The 10,617-nt window shown below is 35.3% G+C and overlaps 1 protein-coding gene across 1 annotated transcript in view; it reads left to right on the top strand.

Annotated features, from left to right (window-relative positions):
• The first annotated feature begins 1,693 nt into the window (after positions 1-1,693).
• Positions 1,694-10,617, top strand: part of LOC150095209 (cilia- and flagella-associated protein 44-like) — a 116,484-nt gene continuing 107,560 nt past the window's right edge. The window contains exons 1-2 of the mRNA XM_090410621.1: positions 1,694-1,701; positions 1,945-2,107. Coding sequence (XP_090266747.1) covers positions 1,694-1,701; positions 1,945-2,107 — 171 coding nt within the window. The remainder of the gene's footprint in view (positions 1,702-1,944; positions 2,108-10,617) is intronic.

Raw genomic sequence — 10,617 nt, 5'->3', positions numbered from 1 at the left:
TGTATTTGTATGATTAAATGCACATAAATTTCTAAATATATAGTTTTAAATGGTCAGTAATTCATTATTTATTAATCAGACTTCAATCACACCTCTCACTCCCTGAATGATAACAAGAGCATGCATAAATTTCAAGACCAGCATTTGTCCCTGGTATGTGTCACGAATTTTACTACTGGTGGATAGGAAAGTTTGTGCATATTCACTCAGCTTACATAAATTTCATATATATATGAAATTATGTAAGCTGAGTGAATATGAAATAAGAGAATAAGAGAAATATATATGAAATAAGAGCATGCATCAAGACCAGCATTTGTCCCTGGTATGTGTCACGAATTTTACCACTGGTGGATAGGAAAGTTTGTGCATATTCACTCAGCTTATCTTCTTATTCATTCTCTTGCCTTTATTTATTTGCTTTTATTATATTTTTTTCATACACATTTACATACAGATTTTTTATTTATTTATTTTTTTTTTTTTTATGTGACTCACTCCCATGAAAGGTTGTAAACCTTATGGTATTAGTATTTGTGTATCGGATGGGCTAAGATTTTTTTTTTCTATTTTTGTTAATATTTTCTTCTTTTTTATTATTATTTTTTAAATTCATTTACAGTCATAAAATTACATTTTTCAGTAGCATTCTTATGTGCATAGGGATAGCATTCATTATCACATTTGTAGAACCTGGATTCCTTTTTTTTGGTTTATGCACTGTAGGTAGTTTGTTTGTTGTCATTTGTAATTCATGTGCACACGCACACATATTGATTTGAATCATTTTGCCATAGAAAATGGTCTGATTTGAACGAATACCAAGGTAATAAATTTTAATATTGACTCTAAATAAGAAATTTTATTAAATTCCATTTAGCCAGGGTTCAAGTTTTTATTTTATTTTTATTTATATATAGCTTAAATTGCTATACCAACTTTTGCTACTGAAAATTATTTGATTTAAACCAAAATTAAAATAATTAGGCGAATTTCATTAAAGATCACTATTGAGTTGATGCCAGTCCAGTCTTGTTACATCGAGGTACTGACAAAATATGCATAATGTCTTCACTGTGATAACTGTTTCTTCACTGTGATAACTGTTTCTTCACTGTGTTGGCCTGGTTGGCTGAGTGGTTGGTGTATCCGCTCTCCAGCCAAAAGGCTGCGGATTCAAATCCCGCAATGGGCATGGATGTTTGTGATTGTCTGTGAAAATACTAGTGGTGGTGGGCAGCAGATGCTGTTCATGTAGATGATGATTGTAGTTGCGATTCATTGTAGTTGGTGGATTGAGTGCTGGAAACAGAGAGTTGTAGAGTAGGTGCCTTCCCTCGATGAGTCTTTGGATTCTCCAGTGGTGTCTGTAATAATAATAATTATAACAACAACAACAATAACATGGTGGTTAAATATCTATAACTAATAGTTGTGCTGCTATAACTGATTTAACTTGTACTCTGTCATAATCATCTGTGATATAGTAACCTAGAAATTCTCTTATCTCAAGAACACTTTCTAACCTCTCTTTCTCTGCTATATGCCACTATCTCTACTTTACATTATATTCATTACATTAAACCAAGCTATTTCCCATAAGAAATGGTCTTTTCACATGGATAAGCTCTTCCTCCAAGAATGTTGCTGTTGTTTAACATCATTTGTCCTATTTTTGTTAATTTGATTTTCCATGGCAGTGTAAGGCTGATTTACATTGTGATTTACTGTGATCAGTCCAAGGACTGTAGATTATGGCATAGTGAATTTATCATTTGATTAATATCCTTTTCTCTCCTTTTTTATTATTGTACATTAACAATAATTATAAATTATCCATAATTTTAATATATAACAGTTATTTAATCATTATTATACACATTGTATGTATTTTAATGTCATTATGCTTTACTGTAATTATTTTTGACTTTTTCTTAAATGTAGTCATTCATTTGGGTACCAATGTGTTGGTAGTTCAAATATCTGTATTTGTGATTCAAAAACAGCAGTTTTAGCAGCTGGAAGTACAGTTGTGATTTTAGATATTTCCAGCAGGAAACAGAAATATTTGCATACTATTTCTGGAGGAGGAATTGGACATATTGTGGTATGTAAATCAACAATTTTCTCCAAGTTAATTACCCTGTTTAAGAAAGTCTCTAATTTACAAATAGTGCTTTTTTTTTTTTAGCAGTGTTTAATGATGTAATGATTAGCAGTGCTGCAGAAACTTTTTAGCACTATAGTTTTACAAAATAAATGTTTATATTAATCACATTTCTTGTTAAACTCATAGTTTACATCAAGTATAAGTTTAGCATTTTTTTTTCATCATAAAATTGATATTCATCATAGAATTGAAATCATCTCTAGTATGGTAGATATAGTTATCCCCACCAGCAGTATTATTATTATTATTATTATTCAGGCCTCCATGGAGTCAAAAGACTCATCGTGGGAGGTCCTTCTTAAGAAACACAAAGTCTATCAAGGCTCATCGAGGGCCCCCCCCCCCCAAGAAACACAAAGTCTATCATACCATTCCTTGAACTCATTGACCGTTATCACTCACCACTCCATCAGGCAATGCATTCCATTCAACCACCCTCCATGCAAAGAAACCACTCCTCACTCTCTTGCTCACAGTTTCCTTTCGTAACTTCCAGGGATGACCTCTTGTTATCACTCCTTCCCGCTGTTCAACCAAGCGAAAGAACTCCCTAGTGACAATCCTGTAACCACCTCTCAACAGTTTAAAAGTCTCAATCATATCACCTCTCCTTCTTCTATCCACCAAACTCTGCAGACCACATTCCCTCAGTATGGTTGAGGGAATAGGATAGGATTGCTAGTTTAGATATGTAGCTTTTTTGAAGTAGCTGTACTTTTACTATTATTTTACGCTAAAATGCATGAGTATGCTCCCCAAGTGATTTACTTTTGTAAAAGTTGTTTTGTGAATGATTTTGAAAATGAATTATATGAAATATAATATCTGCAGATTAAATAGGTGGGTAATGCCCAAAAAAGTTAAACAGTTATATAACACATATTCACTTTTTTTTTTTTTGAAAAAATTCCAATCCTTTTTTTCCAGTATAATTGTATAAAATAATTTATCTTTTGATAATAAAAGCAAAACTATGATTATTATAAATTAAGAAATTATTTTGACATAAATACTGTATCAACCTATAAAGGAAATATCAGTATTTCTGTTTAGGTTATCTGCTAATCAATTATTGAAAACAAAACAAGACATTGCTGATATATTTTGCACTACTGCTTGAGGCTGCCTTGTGTGACTTCTGGAGAAGTGTTTTCTCTTTTCTTTCCCAACAGCAGTAAGAGTAATCTAAGAATTTAGTCTTTTACTCCAGCTGAGAGGATTATTATCTCATATTTCTCAGACATAGCTTTCAGAAATGAGAGTCAGTAACAATCAAAGTATTAATATTTAGAATTTTTTTTTAAGAAAAAAGGAAAAACTAACAATACTAAACTTTCTTTTTTGTCACTTGCATGTAAACAGTTTTATATGGTTAAAATATATCATAGTTGTGTATGATGGAGCAGTGTCTCAAAAAAGAAGGGTAACCAGTGGTGTGCCCTAGAGTTCTGTTCTTGGGCCCCTGCTGTTTAACTTGTTTGTAAATGATATATCATGTGGACTGACTGGGGATCTTCAGTTATTTGCTGATGATGCAAAGTTGGGAAGAATTATAAGTAGCATTGCTGATTCTGAATCCCTTCAGGAAGATTTAAATAGACTTTTTACTTGGACAAAAGAGTGGGGTTGTAATTTTAATATAAGTGCAAGGTGTTGCATTTTGGAGTGGAGTGCAGAAATATAAGGCTGGGTATTGACAATGCTGTACTGCAGGAAGTGGATGAGATTCAAGATTTGGGAGTGATGGTAGATGGTAGACTGAAGTTTAGAGGGCATATTGCTTGCAAAGGCTGCATGTCATAGTGCTGCTATGATAAGAAGTGCTCAAACGTCTAGGGATAAGGAAGTGGTTGTGCCACTGTATAAAGCACTGGTTAGACCACACTTCGATTATTGTGCTCAGATTTTTCACCTGGTTATCAATGTGATGTGGAAACATTGGAGAGGATCTTGAGACAAGTGATTAAGACAGTATCAGGACTTTGGAATACTGACTATTGTAAAGAGGTTGAAGAAATCTGGATTGCTGAGTTTGGATAGCAGGAAAAGAAGTGATATAATAGATCCATTTAAGTGAGTGAAAAGATTTTATCAGATTAATCCAGATGGGATTATAAAAAGAGTAGAAAAACCAGAGGCCATCCCTGGAAGTTATGTAAGTGTGGTGGAGAGGGGTGTGAGGAGTAGATTTGTTACATGGAGAATTGTCAGTGAATGGAACGTCCATTTTGCTAATTGATCCATTTATGTTGGTTAGTTGGATCTATTCTTATTTCTTTAAATTCCATTTTTAATTTGTTAGATGTTGATTGATACTGATCCGAATATAAGGAAATTTATATTATACTTCGCCACCCTATATTCAGATTAGTCTATATAATACAGAAGAATCAATCATCAACTAACTTTTGCAATCTCACTTTATACAGGCCGAGGTTGATATTATCATTTTAGGCTTCCGCAAGGTTCGAATAAGTTTTATGAGCAGTGCAATGAAGAAAAATCAGGCAAACAACAAATGAATTCAATAAAATAAACATTTAATAGAAGGTTATAGAACATGTACATTTAAGCATAATTTTCTAAGCAAGGCAATCTAATTGAACAATATTTAAAATATCTCTGAGACACTAATAGCCACTGGGTTTGATTTAAAGATTAAAGTTAAATTTACAGATCTTATTCTTCAACACTCAAATACTATTATCACAGCTTGTCTCTATTCAATGAGATAATTCAATTCTTTTATACATCAGCTTAGTTCAAATACTCATAACAAACATAATATGTTAGGCATCAAACATTCAGCTGTCAATTCTATATTCTTCTGAATAATTGAAAATGGTTCACGCAGTTCAATGTTCCAGAATTGTACAGTAATTATTCTTAAGGTAGAATTTTCTAATTCTCTCTTAGTCAACAAACACTTAATTTAATTATGAGGCAGTTATCATTTCAAGGGGGGAAACACAAAACACATTAAAGCTCCATGCTTTGGCTATTTTTAGTAGAATGCCACAGTTAATGTTAAGATATATCAGGCGGAGCTAACTCTTATTTCTTCACACTGAAATACAAAAAAGGACTGCGCTTACTGGGTTACACCTTTTACACACTGGATTTACTATAGGCACACTTAAAACTGTAGTTAACTATTACTTTGAAATAACACTATTCAAAAGAAATCTTCACTATAATAACTGAAATATTAAACATAGAGCTTCACAAGTCTTGATGCACTCGTTTTAGGTAATCTACTTAAAAATCTACTTAATTTCCCGGTCCTTTCTTAATCTATTTACAGCATTTTCCAAATCACCTTACTTCACCCCTTGCTGTCCTGAACGCTTCTCTCCTCTCTTTACTTTAGTTTTCCAATTAAAATCGTTCATTCTTCCCGCCAAAATCTGGTTCTGGCCAGTTCAGCTTACATCTACTGGCTTCACTCCATATCACAGCTGTTCACGTTCTAAACACACGCTGACTAAAAACAAGCTTTATTTCTTCTTTAGCAGCCAATCAAATTCAATCAGAAGAATTACATAAAATCACTCTTACATACAGAAACAAAATAAAAGGATATTTTACAATTCATATAAAATACATTTCATATAAAATACTAACAGTCTGCGCGGTTAGCCTAGTGGTTATGCGCTTCGCAACCATATGCCTGGGGAAGGAGTGTCCTAGGTTCGATTCCCGTCGGTGATGTGAGGAGCTGAAGGATCTTCCTCAGCCATAGCCAAGTTAGCCAGTCTTGGGTGTGGACAGCAGGGTTTTTTCCCATAGTTTATTCTGGAGTTTTTCATCCCGCAAAGCAGGCAAACTGGCCTTGAGAACTCAACACTACAGGCCATAGGATACACCGGGGCATAAGGCTGACCACCTTATCCTGTAAACGGAGTGAGGTCCGATGATCAATGGACCCTCGACACCGCAAGGTAAAAGAGGGTATAAGGAAGATGATGAGATGATGTTGATGATAAAATACATTTAAATATACTTACACACAATTTCTCATAATAAATTTTACAGAATAAACTAAATAAAATGAATGACATATTTATACAGAGTATTTTCATTATTATTACATATTCTAAGATTAAATAATTAATTAATAACAAACAAAACTCAAAGCATTTCACCCCAAAATGCACAACCTTACAAAATGTAAGGTTGTGCATTTTGGGGTGAAAAGATTAGCAGCAGTATACCACATTGGTGGAACTGTACTCCAGGAGATTGATGAGGCCAGCGACTTGGGAGTGTTGGTGGATAGGGAGACGAAGTTTAGGGGGAACATTGCAAAAGTAGCTAAATCAGCTCATCAACTAACTTGGCTGTTGAAAAATACCTTGACGAGCAGAGACAAGCAAGTTATTGTACCTCTGTACTGAGCCTTGATAAGACCTCATCTCGACTACTGTGCCCAGATTTGGTCACCTCGGTTCCTTCTTGATGGCGAGGAGGTGGAGAGGATCCATAGGTGAGTGACTAAGATGATAGCAGGTCTATGGAATGAACCATATGAGAACAGATTGAAGATTTGTGGGTTGCAGAAACTAGTTGATAGGCAGAAAAGGGGAGATATGATTGAGACATTCAAATTGCTAAAGGAATTCTATAGGATTAATTCAGAGGATATTTTTGAGATCAGGACTGGTGGTGGGAGAACTAGGGGACACCTATGGAAGCTGAGCAAGAATGTGGTTAGCAGGGGTGTTAGAGCTGGATTCTTTACTTTTAGAGTGGTAAATGAGTGGAATAAGCTGCCAGAGTCTGTTGTGGGTGCTATGACGGTGAGCGAGTTCAAGGCAAGGTATGATAGATACTGTGAGAATGTCGTATAGTTGTGTGGACATGATGTTTAGGGCCTCCCTCGATGGGTCTACCCTGGAGTCACCCGAAATAATAATAATAATTTATATGAATAATATATTACAAGCAAGAGACTAACAACAAATAATATTTACAAGTCTTACTTATGACATTGTGGATTATGTTAAATGTGAATGAAGAGTTATAATTCCCAACTATCTTGATTCACAATTTAACACTAATGCAAGGAGTGTTAAGGATGTTAAGATTCAGTATGATAAATACGTTGTTAGTTGAATAACCCTCCCACAATGAGTCTGTCAACTCCATGGAAGGTGCAACAATAATAATAATAATAATAGAGTTCTTTGCCAAGTTTTTTGATTTATGGTATTAATATTAATTTAGAAAATGTCTAAAAAAAAGGATTAAAAAAAAAGTTACTCTAGCCAGTGACTAGCCAGATCATCACAGATTGAATTAAATCTGTGATGATCTTCCATCTGATAATTTAGCATTCTGGACTAGAAATATTGCTTCAAGACTACACGGGCATTTATTGGGGAGCATTATTATTATTCTTATTAACACTGGACTCCATAGAGGTTTAGTAATAATAATGAGAGGTGAGGAAATGATTATAAACAATCATAAAATGGTGTCCTTCATAATAATATTACTGCATGGTGATATCTTGACTTTCAGAAAATTTGTATGGTAGACATAATTTTATTTTTGCAAATCAAGACAAGGAAAAGAGTGAATAATATATTTAAAAGCCATATATTTCGCAACCTGAAAATTACAAGTCATCTTCATTATTGGATTTCCCATCAACGGTTTCCTCTTGCTCTTCCTGGCATCTAGCAAGTTCCATGTGACTATCAACTTTCTTACATCGAACAAACTGGATGTTCAGTGGAGAAAAGAATGCAAGAACACCCATCTTAGATTGTTAATACAAAATTTAAGAAATCTAGCCTTGCACAACATGGAATTGATGGTCTGAAATATGCTTACTCCATTGTTACCACAATCAGCTTGAATATTTATTTAAAGAAACCACACCCTTTCTACATCATCAGAATGAATTGATATGACAACCTTATAAAGAAATATAATTCCTTTGCATTGTTCTATGTATAACACCACATGGCTTTTACTGTTTTAAATGATCCATTGTTGATGTTCTACTTTGTGTTCAACTGCCTGATACCACTGATGTCCTGTAATTTTCAGGTTGAAATATATGTTTTTTAAATATATTATTATTACATGACACCTCCAAGGAGTTGAATGACTTATCGAGGAGGGTACCTACAGTGAATCGTCTGCATCTGCTGACGATTCACTGTAGACGGCATCTGCTGCCCACCACCACTAGTATTTTTTGTCTGTAAATTGTGTGTGTTCTCAAGGCCGATATTATTTACTCTTTTCCTGGTGTTATCATGTTAATTTATGAAACCTTATGCACAAGTGTCACTGAAACCTAATTTTGTTTTGTCTGATTTTGTCATTAAAATGATCTAGCTGAAATTGACATTTAAAATGACCCCAGATTTTAATGAAGATCCAGGGAGAAAATATTTGTTCCATTAAAAAAATGCCTCACTTATTGTAAAGAAATGTATCTGTATGTGTGTGTTATTATTATTACACCTCCAAGGTGTAATTGTGTGAGGAGATGGGAGTACCGTTTGTTAATGTGTGGAATGAGTTTGAAGGAAGAAGTGAACTGTATGGCAGCGATGGACTGCATTCGAGTGGTTATGGTGTGAGTCGCTTGGAGAGACTGCTGCTGGAAGGTAGAGAAGTGAGCTGAGTGAGAGAATGAATCAGATCAAGTGGAAAGTGATGTGGAAGAGCAGGAGAGTAAGACAGGAGAGATTCAAGAGGTGGTTATGTATGAGGAAGTGAGTGGTATGAGTACAGAAAATGAGAGAATCAGTGTGCAAGATGAACAGGGAAACGGGTGGCTCAGGGTGTAAAGGGGTACACAGCATGAGAAAGGTGGATGTTCCAAGAGGATGTGAGAGCATGTGTAGACAGGAATGGGATGACCTTGGATCAAGTGGAAACAGCTGGAATTGAAAAGGGTTTTAAATTAAATAAACAGAAAGTGAAATGGCCCCAGTCGAGCATTGAGAGATCACATCGAGTGAGTGGTATCAGTGGAACTAGCTGTAGATCCAGAAATGTGCTGTTGTGTTTGTATACAAATGCTAGAAGTATAAGAAACAAGGCAGATGAAATGGTTGCATTAATTGCATCTGTTCACCCAAAAATTGTTGAAATAAGTGAGACATGGTTGGAAGAAGAAGACGACATCCTGACAGGAATAGAGGTGGAAAAGAATGATGTGTTTCATGAGGATAGAAGGGGTAAAAAGAGAGGGGGGGGGAGTACTATTGCTGATAGAGAAAGAGTTATATCCGTACAAAGTAGAGATGCAAGAGGGAAATAGTGCCAGTAGTTTTGAGGCAGTATGGTGTGAGATAGTGGTAAATGGAATCAAATACTTGGTTGGATGTTGTTATAGAAAAGGAAATGTGGGTGGTAGTGACTATGAAATGTATAATCAAATTAGCCAAGCAACTAAGAAAAGGGTGATCATTATGGGTGATTTTAATTATGGCAATATAGACTGGAATGATGAGATAGAAACTGGAAGTAAAGAAAATGAGTTTCTTGAGTTTTTTGAGGGATAACTACCTCAGACAGTATGTAACAGAGGGCGCACGAGGATTAAGGGTCTTGGATTTGGTCATCTCATCAGAGAATGTAATTATAAATGAGGTGTCAAATCATCCACCAATTGGTGAGAGTGACCATGAGGTGATTACCTGGGTGGTTGCCAGCAGTGCGAAGACCCCTGTGAGAAAAGAGTATATGTGGAACTACAAGGGGGTTGGGTGATTATGAAGAGCTCAGGAGACAGCTTGCGGGTGTAGCATGTAATGAGGAGTTAGCTGGAAAAGAGATATCACTGCAGCTTGGGGGATTTTCAAAAACTATCTAGTAGATGCAATGTCTAAATGTATTCCAAGGGTGAGAAGGTTAAATAAGGTAGGTATGAGATGGATGAATAAAGAGATTAAGTATGAGATACAGAGAAAGAGGGCATTGTGGAGGCAGCATAAGAGAATTGGAAATAATCAATTCCATGAGGTCTACCAAGACCACGTTAGGAAGATGACTTGATTGGTGAGAGTAGCTAAAGAGAGGTATGAACAGCAGTTAGCTACTGAAGCCAAAAGAGAATCCTAAGGAGTTCTTTCGATATGTAGCCAGCAAAAGAAAGAATGATTATGGAAGGATGACATTGATAGGAGAAAATGGTATAAAGACAGCTGTTGCAGAATGTGTGTTGGAGATACTTAATGAGCAGTTCATAAAGGACTTTCAATCTTGTGAATGTGACTACATGGAGAGACTGAGAGCAGTAGATGATGAGGAGGAGAGACTGACTGTAAGTGAGCAAGAGGTGTATGGGGGAGTTGAGTAAACTAGATGGTAATAAGGCTGTGGGACTTGATAATATATCACTACGTATTCTGAAGGAATGTGCCAGGGAGTTGACACCTGCCTTGACATATTTTGTTAATATGAGTCTTGCACTCGGTCAA

Source organism: Typopeltis vanoorti, chromosome 20 (assembly GCF_054136105.1).
Source record: "Typopeltis vanoorti isolate ZY-2024b chromosome 20, IOZ_Tvanoo_1.0, whole genome shotgun sequence".
NCBI classification, from domain to species: domain Eukaryota; kingdom Metazoa; phylum Arthropoda; class Arachnida; order Uropygi; family Thelyphonidae; genus Typopeltis; species Typopeltis vanoorti.
Note: the sequence above shows the minus strand (reverse complement) of the source record. Positions and strands in the feature narration are given on the sequence as shown.